The 20,622-nt window shown below is 35.7% G+C and overlaps 1 protein-coding gene across 24 annotated transcripts in view; it reads right to left on the bottom strand.

Annotated features, from left to right (window-relative positions):
- Window positions 1-20,622, bottom strand: part of ANK2 (ankyrin 2) — a 710,689-nt gene that overhangs the window by 61,848 nt on the left and 628,219 nt on the right. For 19 of the 24 annotated variants that reach the window (XM_060105174.1, XM_060105137.1, XM_060105190.1 and 16 more), the window contains 4 exons: window positions 18,549-18,621; window positions 8,916-9,060; window positions 2,444-2,546; window positions 1,642-1,745 (listed from right to left, as the gene is read on the bottom strand). In XM_060105174.1, coding sequence (XP_059961157.1) covers window positions 1,642-1,745; window positions 2,444-2,546; window positions 8,916-9,060; window positions 18,549-18,621 — 425 coding nt within the window. The remainder of the gene's footprint in view (window positions 1-1,641; window positions 1,746-2,443; window positions 2,547-8,915; window positions 9,061-18,548; window positions 18,622-20,622) is intronic. The other 5 variants (XM_060105143.1, XM_060105157.1, XM_060105217.1 and 2 more) reach the window with 1 other exon arrangement.

Below are 20,622 nucleotides of genomic sequence, written 5' to 3'. Positions count from 1 at the left end.
TTTTAAAGATCCTTATTTTAATGAGTGATTAAACTTTAGCCACTGGATATTCTTGTTTCATCATAAGTAATCAATTCTAATTACTTATACATGTATCTAGTTTTATACTATTGGTATGTATATTGATGTACTTCATCTGAGTATTTTACTGCCCTTCAGTAGTTAAGACTTCTTTAAGAAATTCATTTTTTAAAGTAAATTATTTTGGAAATTGAAATATCACCATAACATGTTGACTCTTTTATAAAGTCGGTTACTAATAGTTAATTACATTTTGCTTAAAATAATCTTGTCACTTTGTAGGCTGGGTATGGGCTTCAAATACTAGATTATGGTTTCTAGATTCTGAACTATTATCCATCAACACTCTAGGTCCAACTTTCTTTTTTTTTCTTCTCATCACTGTTGAAAAACTTAGTAGCAGAATGCAATGTTATGTTTTTTGAATAATTTATAGCTGTCAGATTTTAATTATTTTATACTTAAAAATATGTAAGTAAATTTGGATGAGGTTTAATTGATTTTTATTCCCTTGAATAACACCTGTATCAAGAACTAGCTTTTACTTATTTAACAAAGAAGAGTATTGTGATTATTTTCAATAACTAATTTTACATTCATTCTCCGAAACTTTAACAGATCAGGCTAAGAAGTACAACACTTTTAATTACAATATCTTAGAATGCTTTCCTGAAAGGAGAATATTTTAGAATAATCAGAACAAGAAAGGATCTACTAAAAATAGTTCTGGGGATTATGGAAAAGGAGCTTGGGATAATAATTTAAATCAAAATATTATAGTTAGTTAGATAAAATATGAGCAGGGATTTAAAGTGATTAAATAAAAACATCTTAAAAGTTTATATGTAATTATGAAATTACTATACAAATTGGCACCATTAAAATGTAAGGAAAAAAATGTAAGGAAAAAAGCAATCATGAAGAGTTTACAATTTATAACTCCTTAAGGAATTTATATTCCACATAATTGAATTCTTATAACTTAAGGACATCTTTAAGAATGTTTAAAATTATTAACTCAAAGCCCTACTTTTTCATGAGTTAATATAAATAGGCAGCATTTCTTAAGTAGTGGCATATATATTATCTGGATGACTTTTAAAAGATAACTGAGAACCTGACTGGTTGCATTCAAATTTTCCTTTTTAGAATATCCTTACTTCAAACAGCTTGTGAAATCCTCTATACATTTGTATGACTCACACTTCTGTAAACATTATTTTAAATGCATTAATACATAAGCAAAGGCATTTATTAAACTAGTGAATCTTAGTAAATAGAAATTTCAAAAAAGCAAATGATCTTGCCCCTCTTTTCAAGGCCATCTTAAAAACGTGAACAGTAAGGAGGCCACTGTTATACTCTGGTTAGTTAGCAAGCTGTTTGACGCAATTCTACGACTTATTTTAAAACAACGGTCAGTTCTTCTATGCTGAATTCAACACTTTTTGCTGGTTTGTTTGTGTGGATAGAGTCCATGGTGGATAAAGCAGTGACAAGTTTTAAAAAAGGTCACTTCCCCTGTAAGCTAGCCATCAGCTAAAGCTACTGGACAAAGCTGTTATTTTCACTCATCTCTTTTTACCTCTTGATCTGGATGCATAATATTGATTTACTTACCCTGAATGAATAGGGCTGGAAGAAAGAGCCACGTTGTCTAAGTTCTCGGTGCCCCAGCTTAGACGATAAGAATTCCTTTCTGCCTCCTTGGCTAGAGTTGACACCTAAACACAAAGAACACTGGATTTAATAAAAAGACGTTCCTTCAATTAAATTAAAATATAATGAACTTTAAAAAAATGGCATTATAGGAAAGTGGTATTACCTGGAAAAACGTTCATTTAAAAATGTGATAGAAGACCAAGGTATTTAAAATGTATCTTTATAATGCATTCCCATTTAAATTATATTATTGATATAGGATCACATTTCTGTAATTGTCTTTGAAAAGAGTTGGTGTTCATCTACTTCCTATATCCAGCCAAGCTGATAAAATTTTATCCAAAATGAAAATATTCCATAACAAATTCTACATCTTTTCTAATAGAAAACAATTTTAAATGTAGAGAGACATATTTTAACCTGTACCTTTCATCTTATACCTTAAATGCATCCTACCTTACATTTTCCTTTAATAGAGATTTTAAAAAGGAATTGAATTCTATATATAATGTCCACACGGAAGAATCCAGTATAGCTGAAGAAACAAGCAGTATGTTATTTTAGAAAAACTCTGCTCACTGAAAAATGCAGCAAACATTTTTTATGTTTTAGAAAAACTCTTAAATCCCTTATCCTAGATTATCAACTGAATTAATACAATATTTTTTAGATTAAAAAACTTCCTCTGGACATTTCCGGCATCAGATAATGCTAAAAAGCTCTCCAGAAAGCAGAAATGTGAAGGCAAAAAGTCACATACCTGGTGACTGGGGATCACAACTGTGTCGTCAATCATGGCACTGTCCCTCAGGTATGAGGCATGGCTCAGGGTGTGAGACCTGTCGGAACTGAAGGATCGAAGGCTGGTAGGTTGGCAGGAGGTCATGGTCATATACCAACAGCAGTAGTAGGGTTGGGAGGATGAAATGATGAGGCGAGCAGGAGAGTGAAAAAAGCGTTCTATTAGCTAACAGTGCAACTTCCAGGGGGACATAAATCGCAACCGTGGAAGAAGGAAACACAGGTCTCTGTGTTGCCGTACCTCTCTGTCCAACAACTAAACTAATGTATCTTTTGACTGGTTCCTACCACTCAATGGCAAGGGCACAAGGGAATCCAGAAGATAAAATTTGATACTCCTAATCTGATTCATTTTCTTCCCAGAAATGTTTGAAACCAACAACTGTAGCTTGCTTACTGCCAGTATAAGAAATTCACACAGAAAATAATTCCAGGATAGATTGCTTAAATCTGTGTTAAATGTAAATCTCCCTGCAACTAAGAAAAATATTAGGGGGTGGGGGAGGGGAATAAGACGGCCCTTGGAGACAATGAAATGAAAGCACAGGTTTCATTTTCACTCATTTTCCTTTCCCTCCACGCCTCTTTTTCCTCTTCTCCAACTGTGAATGACTGAATGTTGGTGCACACCCCTGGAAGCTACAGAGTGAGATGAACTGTGGCCAGATGCATGTTTCCTGCGGAAGTGGTGTTCCTCCTGTTTGTCCCTGGTGTTTCCAACAATGCTATTTCAAAGGATAGCACTGTTCCTTGTGAATGTCCTGTGTGTGGTGAGTGAAACACCAAAGAGTGCTGGTTGCTGTGGCAATGAGATGCAAGAGCACAAGAAACTGTTTCCAAGACCAACCCACATAACACACACATACGCCAGCACGAAAACGAATTGCCAGTGGACACTGACCAAAACTGAGGTTTGGCTTCAAAATGGGATTTAGGCCTTGATAATCAATGCTTTACATTTTTGATAAATCTGAATTTCAAAGTTCTGAATTATATACTCAAATGACATTGGTGAACCTTGACATTTGCATAGGTGCAATTTCATTCCTTCCTAGTCAATTTGTACAATCAAATGACAAATAGATTGATAACTGAAATAAACTATATTTTATACATGTTAGTCCAAGTATTAAAGATCTGTATTCAAAATATTAGCCCAAAGCCCATAGGGGAAAATAAAGAGATATGCAAACTTTCACAATATTGATAGAAGCAAGGTTTCATTTACATTTAGCTAGTAGGTATTTGGCTAGTGAAGCGCTATAGAATTATGGACTAAACGTCAAGTTAGCATATTTATTAGTAGAAGCTATTTTCTTTTGCAAATATACCTAAGTTTGTAAGCCATATACTGTCATCTTTATGAGGTGTCAATATTGCCAACTTCAATTATTTTTGAGGAAATCATCACTTGGTAGATAATTCATAGTAATTTGGGGCCTTCTCCTATTCTGCTGTAGGATTTATGCCCCCAAAGTAAATGCTGAATATTAGAGGGTAAGTGACGTGAATCAAAAAAAGTTTAACTGTCTGATCCTGGGACTTCCCTGGCAGTCCAGTGGTTAAGACACCACACTCCCAATGCAGGGGACAGGGGTTCGATCTCTGGCTGGGGAACTAAGATCCCATATGCCACATGGTGTGGCCAAATAAATAAATAATCAAATATACTTCAACAAAAAATAAAATAAATATTTAATTGATCCTATGTTTTTACACCTATATTAATCTGTGTTTATAATAAAATTAAATCTAAATAGAATCTGACAATATACTATTTTATGTTACATAAGCTCTTGGGGAAGATTGAGGCTCCTGACACAGCCAAGGCAGGAGCAGCCTGAATGCCTAGCAAACCTATTCACGGGGGTTTTAGTCCTGGCACTTGGAAGCAGCTTATATTATAGCTGTTTTTACAGTTGTGCAGTTAGATTTTGATGGTGCGCTTCATAAACAGGCTGCTGTGACTAACCGTGGTGTGACCTTGAAATTGAGGATGGGAAGGCAATTAAATTATTGGGGAAAGGGGTTTATAATCTCAGCAAAATCTTGTCTCAATTAGTGGACTGAGTTTTTCTTTTTTTCTGCACTTGTTTTGTACCAGGCAGCACTAAGATCACAGCTCTTAAATACTATTATCCTTTATTTTGTTTTGAATTGAGCCAAGAGAGGGAAAACAGTAGAGAGGTCAACCTCTTGAAATGATATGGTGTCTACAGGCTCAACCACCTGCCCCCATTAGTTCTGTTGGGCTCAGATTTGTTAATTACTTAATCTCTATCCTCAGCTTTAAAATTCAAAGATCCAGATGGTGACTTTACACATTTAAAAGTGCTAGATTCATATGAATGAACAGTACTAAAGGACCAACAGGCACTGGAGCAAAGGAGTAAAAATGCCTGCTCATAACAACAAGTAGAGACTTCGTCACTACGTAGATTAACTCTTAAATGCAACACTGGAATAGTAGAAACACAGGTCTCAAAGGGGAAATGGAAATTTAGCTTGGATGGGAACAATTCGAATGGCAAAAAGAAGGTACCTCAAATAAGACCCAGTGACGTGGCTGCCACCACTGTAAATGTGTAAACTTTGAAAAAAAAGGCAGCCAGGTCTCAATGGCCACTCACAGGGAGGCACCATAACTGGGTGGATGTCTGTCTGCTTTAAGAATGAGGTATTAAAGAGCTCATTTGGCTGTGAATGTAGAGCTACATCCTGCAATCAATGTATCAGTAATAAAGGTGGATTATTGATATCCATCTACCTGATACCTGGGTCTATCTTTCAATTGGTTTTGAAACAGGAGGAGCAAAGGGGTGTTGGTGCTATTTTTTGTCTTTCCTAGAGCCCCAACAGGAAAGAAATACAGGGGGAGAAGAAAGGAAAGAAAGAGACAAAGTGACTGACCACAAAAAGGAGATTGGGGTAGGGAGAAAAACACAATAGAAGATGCAGACAGTGAGTGAGGAAAGTTGGAGAGACAGAGGGAGAGAGAATAAGTTGAAACTATATGTCTAAATATCTCTATCCTCTGATTTTATTCTAGTTCACTATGTTTACTACCTTCTAAAATGCTAATTGGTATTTAATCAATGTTTATAGTTCTAACTGATCTTTTTTCTATGACATCATAGAATCTACTTAAATGAAATAAATGAAGAATATTCCAAGAGTAAAGAAATTATTCTCTCTAAAGGAATCATGACCAGCACAAAGGTCTGGGATAATTCAAGTCTCTGGATCAGAAATTGCCTACCCTGATTTAAAACAGTGCGAGCAAATTCAAATATTTTGCAACAGAGTTGCCTTTTTTTTTTTCCAGTAAGTCAGAGGTGGTTCTGTTCAGTTAATAAATCTGCAATAACACATATCCATAAAAGTGTAAATTTTTACTTGCTGTTTAGCTAAAGGATAGGCCAAAAGTTTTGTATGATCTTAAATTTATACTTTTTTCACCATGATACAACTGGTTTCTGGACACATATTAGGTGGTATCAAAGTCTGTAATTCCACAGAAAACTATAATAATTACTATCTTAGGAAGCTGCAGTATTTATTAGACATCCAATTAACGGTGTTTTCAAACCTACTGAGCAAGTGAATATCCAAAAATTTCAATATGTCTGCTTTAATACATGTAGAATCTTTTGTGGTTCATTGTTATTTAGTGTTTTACATTGAATTTGAATAGTATTTTTAATTTGTGAGTAATACTAAAATAAAATGGACACAAAATCCAACGAATCAACTTGACTGTGTTTCTATTCAATGTGATTAAAATTTACCTATTTTTATTCTTCTGCATCCATGTACATTTTAGGTATCTGAATCATTTTTTTTTTTAATCATCAACTATACATAGGCTAATTAGGTTCCTTTTGAGGGAGCCATGCTAATGTTTTATCAACCACAAGGTGGAGCTGTGACCACAGACTTTGATTCTAGTAAAATATTCACCCTTCTAGCTTGAATATTCAATTTAATACATAAAAATCCTAATTTGAGAATAAATCCATAATTCTAGAATATAAGCATCCCCTGCCAAGACACACACACACAGACACACACACACACACACACCTACACACACATTAAGCAGGGAGCAGGGAAATGTGGATGTATCCAGGAAGGTCATGTTTTCATGCTATGTAATACCTACCTGGGCATGGTACTATTGAAAGCACACCAAATAAAGAAATAATGAAAAGGAAAAAAATGGTTACCGAGAAAAGGTAACTTATATTGAATTGTCTAAGCAAAATTTAAAAAATAAATAAAACACTGCATTGCAATCATGAAAATTAGATACTGACTATAATTCCATCTTGGAGAGCATGAATACATCTGGTGTTCTAGAAATGCAAGTGTGGACCTGGACAACAGCTCACGTCTTCATTGTTTCATATCCCCTGTCTTTACAAGCTGAGAAGTATTCAGTTTAGGTAGAATCCTCCAACCACTGACCCCTGTCTTATAGAAAGTATTGTTCTAAATCTTTCTCAGTACTAAGTACTTTCAAAGAAGGCAAAAGGATCAAATCAAGCACTTATTCTTAATAAAAGAAATCAAGCTGAAAAAAAAAGGATTTTTGGATAACAGTAATATGATTATTCATAGCTTATTATGAATTTTTGCAAAGCCATAAACATTTCACTTTATTGAAATTTGAAGCCTTTTAAGAATTTCAGACTGTGAGGCCCAAATCAATCAGTGTGTCAAAATTCAATATCTAGAACACTGACACCATCACAATCTCCCCTACCCTCACCCACCAGATGGCTTCTCCTTCTGTACCCTGATCCCAAGGACCACTCTCTATCTAAGTCATTGAAGCCAAGGAGCCAATCGAGTCTTCTTCCTCTTCTTCACCCACCTCATGAAATCCATCGCCAAATCTGGCCAGTTTTACCTCACAGATATGTTCTCAAATTTTTCATTTCTAAAACTCTCCCCATGACTGCTACTACCCAGGTTAGAGTTCAAGTCGTGTCCTAGTAACTTCAGCGAACATTACCGCAATAATTTCTCAGATGGTCGATACTGCCGAGTTTAGCCCTTTGACAACTTTCCTCTAAAATTCATCCTGTATATCACTGTCAGAGGGATCCATCCAAAATGTAAATGTGACCTCCTCTCCTTCATACTTACACTCCAGCCACACTGCACTATTCTGTTTCTCTCACACACCACAAGCCTTTGCTCACCTTATTAAGGCTTCAAATGCCCTGCCCACCTTTCTTCACCATCATCACTATTATTCTGTCTTGGTTTGGGCTCACTCCCTCCAGGAAGCCTGAGGCTCAGGGCTCCAGTTGCACTCTGTGGGTACCACTAGCTTCATCTCTTTCTCACCCCAGTAGATTCTGAATTTAGCAATTACATATTAGTCATGTTTGTACCTCTGGCACCCACCACAAAGCCAGCCCAGAAAGGCACTCATTACATGCACACTGAATTGTTTTAAAAAAAAAAAGATAGGAGGGAGGCATTAGTACTCAAGGGAAAGGCCCAAGAAAAGCTTGTTTTTGCTAACTGTCCATTCAGAATTGACTACTCTTTAAGGCATTTATTTCTTACACTCCAAATGTGCTGGATACAGCCAAGAATAGAGCCAATATTAAAGTTATAAACCTAAGATAATTGATTAGCAAAAGACATTACATTATATGTACAACCACATGCTTAACCTAAATTAGCAGTCATACTTTTGATGAGGCACCATGGAATGTTCTTAATCAGTTTACCTCAAAAAATAATAAACACCTAAAAAATAATAATAAACACCTGGTATGCTAGTTAGTAATAAACCAAAAAAGTGATTGTATATTTCAGAATATAATATAAACCTCCTTGGATTTGGCTATAAAATCTGGGCTCCTTCAGATTTTGCTATGATTGCTTTTGGCATCCAGGCTCTTTAGGGATTCTGTTCTGATTCTTTTTCATGAAAAAATCAGTTGCAGGCAACATTTCCTTCTTAATTTGTTACTTTTTAATCCTCTTCACAACATACTTTTGTTCACAGAAACTATGGCCCTAACAGAAAACCCCAAGGAGATTGGGAGGATCTTATAACTGTCATTTATTAAGAGTGTCCATAAGGCAAAACTGTCCTTTTAATTTGCCTAGAGAAAAAAGTTGCAGATGATAAAAAATATCATATTTTAATGGTTCAGAGCTCTTTACTGATCATGGCTCTGATTCTTACAATGCTTGACTTCCACTAAACTACTTAATCTCTCTAGGCCTCGGTTTCCTTTAAAATGGACACTTGAAGTTGTTAGAGAATGCAGTAAGATAACATGCTAACTGCTGAGAGTAGGGAGATACCTATCGAGTGTCAATAATGGTGTATACCTTTTTTTATTATTATCATAAAAGTGTGTTGCACTCACTTCTGATACCAAGGGAAAGCTTTATGTGAATACCTGTCAGAGCGTCCTCCCTCCAAGCTGTATCTCAGGTAATTCATCCCATCCAGGAACTGGCTGCTAGGTAGGGAGTCATCACCCAGTTCTTTTAGATCCTCAGGTCTAAGGTACTCTCCCCCATCACCTGTCATTGTGTCATCACCTTCAAGCAATCAGAGATAGATGGAGAATTACTTGTTGAATGTAATATCAACTACAAAATATGATTATGATTGTGAAAAAATCAGCATAATAGCACTGACATCACTGAAACACTGCACACTAGAAAAAAAAAACAGAACACATGCAATTAAAGAGTGCTAAAACTCAGGTAAACAATATTTGACCCATTTTCCTATTACCTACTAAGAAGAAATAATTACCTGAATTGGAATTCTTTTAATATAAGTCAATTTTCTTTACTCATTTCTTTATCCCGATAGCTGATTTATCATGATAGCTGATTTATAGCCTTTATATTTAACTTAACAATTAGTACAATATGTAGACAACTTAGCTTCTGTCTATAGTATCAATAATTTTGTACATAATGTCCAGCATTAACAGTCTTTTCATGTAATTGACAATATGCTAAGAAATACTTACTGCTCTAAAACAAATAAGAGGCATATTAAATGGAATAATATGACTTATAAGATTAGCAAAATATGCACATTAGGGAAAGAACACTAGAATGAAGTAGACAGATTGTGACATTTTAATAAACAACCTGGAATTTACTTTTAAAATCATTACAGAGCATAAAAAGGATGCTTTATTGGCAACTAGATGGTTTCCCAAAGGTGAAGTACAGGGAAAAAAGTGAGATAATAATTAAGCAGTGGCAAAAAGCGATGACTAAGTGTTGTAGCTCTCATTTGGAAGCACAGATGGTATGAGTACATTCCCTGCCCATGAACTGGAATAGGACACTTTCAAAAATACACATTTCAGGAAATTCAATAAATAATACCTCATTCACAGAAATGCTCTCCATACCAATAATGTGCTGGGATGGGGGAATAATTTAGCTGAGAGAAATTATTTCTGATGGTCCTTTAAGAGCACTAATCACACACTGAAAGCCTGATAACCAATGTAAGGGAAAATGTGAAAGAATCTAATTCATTCCTATAATTAAATTAAATATTTATTTTAATCTCATCTGTTTAAAATAACTGTTCTAAATCAATACTAATTTATTTATAAAGATAACAGCATTAAAGACTTTTAAGAGGAATATGTCTTCAGCATCTCATTACTTCCCTGTATATATGATCCTAAGAGGCCATAATCAAGACTATTAGCTCTCTAAATTACTGAAAGGCAAAGATGGTTTGAACAAAAGACCTTCCAGTAAATAGAAATGTAACTTATTCACCACTAATTTTTTTTCTCAAAATCAATGCATTTAATATTTGGCAGTTACAGATCTCATCATTAAAATTACTTTTTTGCTCCTCAGTGAAATCATTAGATTTTTATTTAGTTTTAGCTAAGTGAATTAGGCTATACAGAGTAGTTATTAAAAGTTTAGTCTTTAAAATCAGATAGACCTGGGTTCAAATTCTAATTCTACTACTTCCTGGCTAGTTAATCTTCCTAAGCCTCAGTTTCCACAAGAAGAAAATGGGAATGATACTAATAATCTATCTCACGTGTCAGTTATCTGAATTAAATAACATATAAGGATGTATAACAGAGTTCTGCAATATAGTAATTGCTGGCTATTATTTTTATCAATACAAAGTGATCTAAGTGTTGACATACCAATGAAATATGACTTAAATTTCATTTATGCAGAATAATTTTTGAAAAATTTAAAGAAAAATAATTGTACTGTTTAAATATTTCATAAACCTGACAACTCTAATGAAAACATGAATGTTTTTTAAATTAATTTTGTTAAAGTGGTTCCCCCCAACTCTTGTATATATTCTCTTCTTCAAAGTGTTCCCTCACAAAACACGATGCAGCAATAGCAGCAATCCAGAGATAAGTAACAACATAGATGAACATGAAATGCATGATGTTGGTGAACTTTAAGAGCCAAAAAGGTCAGAGGAGGGAGAGATCACTTTAGAATAATGTAGTGGGTTGAGTAATGTCTCCCCTGCCCCCAAATTTAATGTCTACTTGGAAGCCCAGGATGTGGTCTTGTGTGGAGATAGGGTCCTTGTAGATGTAAGTAAAGTAAGTATTTAGACGAGATCATACTGGATAATTGCAATGAGGGTGTTTTTTACAAGAGGAAGAGAAGGACACACAGAGACAAAGAGGAGAAGGCCATGTGAAGGCAGAGGTTGGAGTGATGTGTCTACAAGCCAAGGAACACCAAAGATTGCTGACAGGCACAGAAGCTGGAAGAGGCGAGAAAGGGTTCTGTCCTAGAGCCTTCGGAGGTTAGCATGGTCCCACCATGGACTTCCAGCCTCCAGATCTGTAAGAGAATGAATCTGAGCCACCAGCTTGTGGTAATTTGCTGTGGCAGCCCTAGGAAATTCCCAAGGAAGCTGGAGAAGGAATCACTGAAGGAGGAATGGGAGCTGGTCAATTGCTTGGGGGCAATTTTGATGGGCAGAGATGATGGTATTTCAGGTGAGAGGCTAGTGTGTAAAGGGTCATGGAGGGCAGTAAAAACAGTATGAATAAAAGAGTAATATGCATTACTTACTTAGAGAATACTAAGTGGAATAACTTAGCAATTGTCAGTGTCCATGTTAGTGAGCAATGGCAGAAAGTCCAGGAAGAAAGCTGGTGTCTGAACAGAGTGACAAGATCACGAAGCTTGGACATTTTATTATAGGACTTGTAGGACTTATGTGTTCCACTATTTCCCCCTTCTTGTTTAATTGGTAAATCTTTATATAGGAGTATTTTTATGAGTCAAATAAGTTGGGATCCCCATTGTTTTATTTCTGGGAGAAAAAAAATTCTAAGATCAATCCTAAGACTTGGTTTACCAAAACACAGGCATTGTCTGGTTTGGATATAAGCCTAAATTATTTTCAGAAAAAAATATGCAAGTCCTGTTAACATTTCAGAAAACTAAGCCTATTCTTATTTATGAATAAGTGAAGGGAATGACTGAATGCAGGATGTCATATAATACAAGCTGTACCTTATGAATCCCTTGAGCAAGAGGCCTACAAAACTATGTAAAACCCCAAAGCCTGCTTGAATATACTCTCTCTTTCTCTATTCCCCACTCTACTACCCCCCCACCCCTAATCCCCAAGAAGCTAAAATAATTGAGCTTTGCTTTCTAGCATCTAATTCCTAATTTCACCCAGATTAGGGCATCATGCCCATCCTCAGAGTCAATCTGCTTTTGCATTTCATCTTGCTTCTCCTAATTTGCCAGTTCTCACCACAGTCTCTTAGAAACCAAGATGGTTACAGACAACTCGAAATAAGCTTCAATTTCTTGGTTCTTAAAATTACTCAAAACTCCTTAATACAGTAGGGCCTGCACTTCAAGTTTTCTGTCTTATTCCTCTTATCTTCCCCTCTTGCTATTCCTTGGTAAAGAGAAGGTTTATAAGAGTGAAGGAAAGAAAAGAGAAAAGAAGGAAATCTAGCTGGATTGACTCCTAGTATGGAGAAGCAAGGCCCAGTGTCAGCAGTTTTATCTTGTAAAAGATGCAAACAAACTACATGAACTTAACTTTCCCCGTCTTGCGCATAAAGAAACTTACTATAAGACAGAAGGAAAGCAACTGGAAGAGTACATTTTTAATCAAATGTATCAAATTGTGTGCCTCTGGTGTTGAGTCAATGTACAATTTCAAAACCCCTGATTACACTGAGTTTGTGAAATAGTGGATGTCCTTTACATTCTCCCTCATTTCTGCATTTTGATAGCTTTATTACAATGCTATCTGACTAAGACAGCTGCTACATTAAAAAATCCCCTCCTAGGTTCTGTGTTACCAAATGTGAAGTTTAGGGGTTTGGGGACACCTATGGTGGCCTTAGGTGTATATCCTGATGTCTTGATTATGTCTCAGAGAGAAATGGCCCAAAGATGCAAAATCCCTAAATGCCGTTGTCAGTGGCCAGATGCTAACCCAATGTTGGAATTAGCTGGAAAGGTACCTGTTTAGGTACTAATCTCACCAGTGCTACCATAAAATATCTCTCCCAGGATATGTGTGTATAAAGCATGCTATGCGATAGTACGTATCTGCAGTGTGGGATGGAAAGTAGAAATGCCTGTAGAAAATGAAAAATCAATTTGGGAAAAATATAATACAGCTCAACACTTTAAATGTTATTAATGTGTCCAAAAAATAAGATAATCATATCCTTGCCTTTCATCTTGGTAAGTGAGACGACCTCTACAGTCCAAGTCTAGCCTATCCCGACCTTTAAATCCTCATCTTCTTTCATCTTCCTAGATACCTTGCCTGCTAGACCCTTCATCTTCAACCTCTACTTCTCTGTCAGCCCCTTCTTTCCACAGTAACATCATCCATATTTCTGCCATCTTTGAAATACAGCTTCCTCCAGCTCTTTAGGCCTTCTTTACTTCACACTCTGAGTCCTCTTCCTTTCATAGTCAAACCTATTAAAAGAGGCTTTCTATTTTACAAATTAATCAGTGGCCAAGAGGTGATTTCTTCTTTGGAAAACTACCCTCCTTAATTTCTCTGACATAAATCCCCCCTGGTCTTCCCCCTACCTCTCTGAGTCTTTCTTCTCAGTCTCTACTCTCCTTAAATGTTGATACTTCCCATTTGGCTTTTCTTCTCATTTGACAAATTATCATGTGTTTTTAAAACTTCAAGGACCACCTATATTTTGCCTACACATATATCTGCGTCTATTCCAAACCTCTCTCACAAACTCAACATGCACATCAAATGCTTCCTGGACTCCACCTGAACTTCCTATAAGCATCTCAGATTCAGCATGGTAGCACACAACTCATCTTCTTCCCCACCCCACTCTCTGCCCATCTGCTTCTCTGCAAATTCCCTACAGCAGTAAATAGTACAACTACTTCCCTACCCTAGCCAAGGTGGGGGGTGGGGAAGGGATGAAGGTCTGCTTTCAAATAAGATTTTGAATTTAAATATTTAATTCTTGTTTGAGTACAGTTCTATTAGGCTTGGAAAGAATTTTGCATAACTCAGAAAGCTTATGAAAGAATGGTTATACCCTAACATACTTTCTTTTATCAACTTACTTATTTGATGTAAAACAAATAAACAAAAAGCAACCCCTATTTTTTTGCATCATAACAAACCTAAAGTGAATTTCCTTTTTGTTTCCTATACTTGAACAACCCCTTCCCTGCCATTACATATTTACTTACTTAATAGAATTCTGACTTCCAGGTTTTAGGACTTAACTTTTTTTCATTGTATTCTCCAATCTTTCCAAACAATTTTATGAAAACCCTTTCCTACTAACTGTATAGCATTGATGTATTACTTGCTTTTAAAGTTTCATGCTTTAATATCTGGAAACTACAAGATTCCTCAGTGATAGAGGCACATTTAGCCATGACCAGCCTCTATAAGACACAGATCACAAGAGTATGGGAATAAATTAAGATAAAGTGGGAAGGTCCCAAGGATTCTTCATTCTGACAACTTTTCACAGTGCTGGGAAGAAGGAGATTCTCTGACATGTCACTGAGCTCTCTCTCTCTCAAGAATACTCAGCGCTTCTGCTGATAAGTGGGTAAAGGACTGAAACCTCGGATGAGGAGCCCCGCTAACGTCAAGCATCCACAGTGGAAGTGTGTCAAGAGGAGAAGGTAGATGTGCCTCCGTATTTCATCCCAACACTCAGTCATTCTGGAGTTCTCTTGATTATTAGTACACATCATCCCAGAGAACTAGTGGAGAAGTTTATACAAACCACCCACTCACAAATCTCTGAGTATAAGGGATATATGGGTCACATTTCCACAGGTAATTTAGTTACACAGGTGTATAACCCCTGAGCCCTACCATATAATTTATGGCTATGGAGCTGAGTCAGCAAAGACAGGAGTCAGCTCAGGATCCTATGAAGATGTAGAGGATTACATTTACAGCTTTGTTTTAGTCTTCACAGTAGAATATTCCTAGACTGAATTCCCATTTCTCTTTTTCTTCCATTTCTCTGACATCTTGTTCCATCAGAACTCATTTACATCATGACTGAGCTATTAAAACAGCTTCCAAAGTGGGTTTAGATTCCACATTCACCACTTAGTAGCTCTGTGCCACTGAACAAACTACTTAACGTGTTTAAGCCTTAGCCTCCTCATCTTCAGGTGAGCCTTTCTCACCTGAAAAACAAATGAGGGGAAATCCATAGCCTATCCTATATGGATGCTGTAGGGATTAAATGAGACAATGCACCTAGCATTGTGATGTCTAGTAAATGTTTTCTCTTCTCTCAGATACCTACTTCCTTCCAATTTCATCCTAATGCACTCCTTCGGTGTGCCACTGCTGATTTAATCTTTGTACGAAACAGATTTAATTGTTTCAATCATTAATTGAAATCTTTAACACATCCTAATTTCCTTGACTTTTCAGTTGATATTCCAAACATTCCACAGCGAAGCCCCATGTGTTTTAATGTATCAGCCAAAATGAATGACTAGATTATTTTGTCACTCTGTGTCTCTCTCTTGCCCTTTCCCATATCGGGACCTTCCCATACTGTTCCTTCTCCACTCCCTAAAACCTGTGCCACCCTCCTATTTATCTCTCAGCTTTCAGCAATTCCTTGAGACTGTGCTAGGTCTCTCCCTCTCTAGATTTTCCCAGGCAGATATGAAAAGCAGATGACATAGTGTCTTTAGCTATGCTTCATTAATTTATACATTACCTCTCTATATATGTTCACTTTTGATTCCCCCATGGTACCAGTCATAGAGCTTTACACACAATAACATCACATTCATTATCTGTTGATTGGATTCATGAGTGGAAAATTCTGATTGCTTCACTATAGCAAGTTAGCCTGAAAGGACATCTGTACTTGGTTTGGATATTCTTCTCAGTATCGACACATAGACTATCATTAAAATAGTAGAGCTGTAAAGAAAACAGGGACTGGCTAATACTATCCAAATACATGTGGCTGCACTTTGTCCATATAAATAACTGATGGTAGGTTCTGTGAAAACATTTTAAGAGCACACAAAATTAAAGGATTGGCAATGTCAACTAGTCAAATTCCTTTATACTAATTGTTTGTACTAAAAAGTTACTTCACAAAACTCAAATATATTCTATACAAAAATATTATTCAACTTGAATTTCTTTCTGGGGAGAAATGTTAAGTTTTTGGCTATATCTAGACATGGAGAGCTTCCTCCATCACCATGAAAGATATTCTTGATCATTAGCCAACATTCCTCTCAAATCAAGAGTTCTTATCACTAATAACTTTTAATATATAATAGTTTTAACAAAAGTGTACAAGATGTTATAGCTAGGTCTTATATTATGCAATGGGCAGGTCCAAGAGGATGTTTCACACAAATGGAATTTCTAAAAACCCAGTAAATACTTTGGATGCATTAGCTATTGGAATTCTTTAACAATTATTTTGGGAAAAAATAACTATTTTTAAATCAAATAATCACTATCTAATTTATCTGATTTATAAAGTTAGATTTTCATGTAATAGGTTTACTTAAAGTGGTACCACATATACTTTGGAAACTTCTTGCTAGATAGAATATTTTATATTATTCATTTTTCCCTATATGCCAAAGTGCTCCCTAAATAATTTTTAAAGGTTACTTTATTCCTAGCTAACTTTTAAAAATTAGATTATAACTACTAACTTAATATATTTCTAACCACATCTAAAATATATCTTTATCCAGGAATGGGATAACTGCATATCAAGTAGTCTAACGTAGTTTTTAACATGTTCATGCTAATTCAATGTCAACTTATCAAAAAATTAATTTTTCTCTAAATTTGTATTCTAAGAAGAAATATTAGTTTTGGGAAAATATTTATATAATGTTCATTAGATAATTTAATTATGTTAATAGGTCTCAATAATAGTTTCAAAAATCATTAATAGTATAAGCAATTCATGGTGTCAAGCTTCCAAGTTAATAAAAATCTACACACCCAAATGCACACACAAGCAATTCCACTCATATTACACATGCTATTTCAAAAACCACCAGATTAGTATTAGGCACCCAGATTTAATTAAGCTAGTTGCTTCTAGCCAGTTAAGAAAAATTAAAAGCAAAGACAAACTTTCACTTCAACAATTTCCTCTAAAGGTACCTGAATCACTAAGCACTTCCCCATCAATAAAGTGGTCACCAAACTGTTTAAAAGCTGTTCAACATGTAAGTGAAGACAAGAAAGAAGATCACATGAAACAAAATATAGTGTGCATGTACGGATGCTGAAAATTGGCAAGTATTACCATGGAACGCAAGATTATTATAATAAATACTTGGAACCATTAGCTTTGGCAATACCTTTTAATTTACTTACAATAATACATTGACCCAACATTTGTTTGTTCTTGTCGTAAGTTCTTATAAAAGCTGAGACAACTCAATGTCTGTTACCAATAGGTGAATTAACAAATTGGTTCCAAATAAGGGCGTCTCAATGTAAAGTTTTACCTTCTGAATACATCTTGAAGAACCTAAAGAAATACTTTTAATATTTCTCCATAAAAGCAGTTAGTATTGGGCCTACTACTAGGGTCAGTATGGCAATAATTTTTCAAACATGTATACTTATGTACATGTATTCATGTATACATGTCATGTCATGTATATACATACATATATATTTTTCTAACAGGTACACTTGACCAATAGCTGAACTACTGAAACTTGGTTGTATACTTTATATGCTGCATTCATGATTTTTTCAGCAGATTTTTCTTTTTGTTCAAGAAAAGTCAACTACTCTAGTTGAAGTAGAGGTGGGGAGCCAGAAACCCTGCTGGCAGTACCTCTAGCATGATGCACCATACCCACCCCAAGGCAGTCACTGGTGCTCCTCGTAGAGCTTCTCAGACCTTTGAAATCCACTGGCTTAGATAATTTTTATCAACTCTAAAACTATAGGGGGCATACAGTTCTTCTGATTTAAAGAATCAAATTCTTACGTTGAATTTGTATGACTTACTGCTGCGCTATTTTTAACCTTCGTTAAGGCTCTTTTTTTTCTATATATTTATTAGTTTTAAAATATTTTTTTCTATATTTTAGTTTTAAAATATATTCTGTATGTTTGAACCAATTAGAAAGCAGAGATTTCTCAATATACCATTGATAGAGTATATGTTAAATTCTTTTACTTTAAAGCATTTTAATAAAAAATGTATTTTAGCATAGTTAAAACATATTAAAAATAATTGTATTATCAGGTAGATATTTTAACAGATGGCCGACTTCCAGTTTCTCTCCCTTGTCCTAGTCCTGTTATTTAGTAAGTGATTAAAGATAACAACAGTTGAAAATATATAAACAAAATCCTCCCTCCCCCAAATTGAAAAAGTAAATGTATTGAAACAAAGGTGAAAAGGTTACTTTAAGTGCTAAGATGCTGTCATCCACATCCACTGTACCAGCTTTTTCCTGAAAAAAATGATGGTTTCCTTTGTGTAAGACCATGACAGATGTCATAGAAGAGTGAATAAAAGTCTTACCCTCTTCATCAGAAACATCAAGAACCTCAGTCATGGTCTCTGGAACATTTAGCTTGTGTTTTTCAGTGATAGTCTGGAAAGACAAAAATCATTAATGTTCAACTTAAGAACAAAAATCAAACAAAAGATCAAAAGAATCACAGAGGAGGCCATAGTCAACAGCATCAGCAAGCGATCAGGCCCCGAGCACTCCATCTTCTCCACATGGACATTTTGGAAGCTTAGTCTCTTATTCTCCTTCATGGAAACTCATTTGCTCTTTCTGAAGATAAATGATCATTTACTCCAGTGAAGTTGTACAAGAGAAAGTTCATTATTTTGAATTCCCATTTGCAAAATAAATTCTTTAGCCATGGCATTAACAGCCATATTGAGAAAGCAGATTCAGGTTTTCAGGGCTTCCCTAAAATGAACTAAGTAATGTCTCCAGAAAAGCTTTAAAAAGAAGCAGTGAATATATGCAATTTATGAAAAACAAAGCCACTGGAATGAAGTTGTAAACAATGTGAAAGATATAAACTTTGGGGCAGAAAATGTGATGCATCTCTTCTGGGATTAGAGGATCAACAGTGGAGAATCACCCATCCTTATAGTCTTTCATTGGTCTATAATTCTGGCTTGCTGCTTATTTGCCTTCCATAATAGCCCTCCAGAGTTGTCAGATCCACTGCCTTCCATCCCTGATGGATGATGTAAGGTTAAGAGACCAGGCTCTGGAGTCTGGCTACATGGGTTCAAATTCTAACTTCATCATTTATTAGCTATGAGGCCTTAGCAAGTCCCTTTGTTTCTCTGTGCCTCAATTTCATCATTTGTAAAACAGGATAATAATACTACTTCATAAAATTGTTATGAAGATTAAATGAAATATATAAGAGCTCTAAGAACAGTGCTTAGTATATGTTAGTATTCAATAAATATTAGCTATCATAATTTATCATCCTATATTTTGATATTAAATTAATCTTAAAAACAAAGGGCCTCTGAACTTTTTAGTCATTCAGGCACTCAAGAAACATTCTGAGTGCCTATTGCATGCCAGGCACTGTTTCAAATGCCAGGGATACCACAGTGATAAAAAAAAAAAAAAGAATAAAAATCCACATCTCATGACTTGAAATATCACCTAAAGATAGTTGAGTCTCAAATTCCTGTCTCTAGTTTCTGCATTGAAAGTGTATTAAGTACATCAATTGGCATTGTTATGAGAAATTTAAAAAACTAATCTCCTGAAATAAGAGTAAAATCTTCAACTAAAGCCACCAAAATACAGCAAATAGGTTGTCTAGGTTGTTAAGCTTTGCTACCTAGAGACTACAGACTTGTTTGACTACAATACCCCTGCCACCAACTCTTTTTTTTTGCAAAAGCAGTAGAGAACTTCAAATGATTTTACAGGGAAATTCAACTGATTAATTTAAGAATACATTTACATACATGGGTATAATTTCTATATGTTAAGAAGGACTGATTAAATCACAATGTGATACTGTATAACCTTTCAGTGGCTTCCCATTTTCTTCAGAAGAAAACTTAATACAGTTGATCCCCGAACAATGCAGGTTTGAAACTCATGGGTCCACTTACACATGGATATCTTTCAATAGTAAACACTACATTACTACATGATACGAGGTTGGTTGAACCCACGGATGCAGAACCATCCATACAGATGGCTGACTGTAAGTTATATTCACATGAACTCCCCGGGTTGTTCAAGGGTCTGGCAAACTGGCTGGGAAGATGCCTGGTGATGTAGTAAGGAGAGGCAGGGAGGTCTCATCCCTCCACCACACGCTACAACCGTGTTGGCAGCCATGTTCTCTTATGCCTCTGCTTTTTTTCCCCATATATCCTTTTCTTTACCAGAAATGTTCTTTCTTCTCTTGTCTTGGCTCATATAAGATGCAACTTCCTTGGAGAAACACTCCCTGACCCTCCCCAATGAATGTGTTTGTTCAACCGTGTTTATCTGCTGCTACCCACTCCTATAGCATCATGTGCACCACGTCACACACACCTGTACGTGCCCCCTCCACCTCCCACATGAGTGTGAGTCATGAAAGAAGTTGTT

Source organism: Mesoplodon densirostris, chromosome 1 (assembly GCF_025265405.1).
Source record: "Mesoplodon densirostris isolate mMesDen1 chromosome 1, mMesDen1 primary haplotype, whole genome shotgun sequence".
Classification (NCBI taxonomy): domain Eukaryota; kingdom Metazoa; phylum Chordata; class Mammalia; order Artiodactyla; family Ziphiidae; genus Mesoplodon; species Mesoplodon densirostris.
Note: the sequence above shows the minus strand (reverse complement) of the source record. Positions and strands in the feature narration are given on the sequence as shown.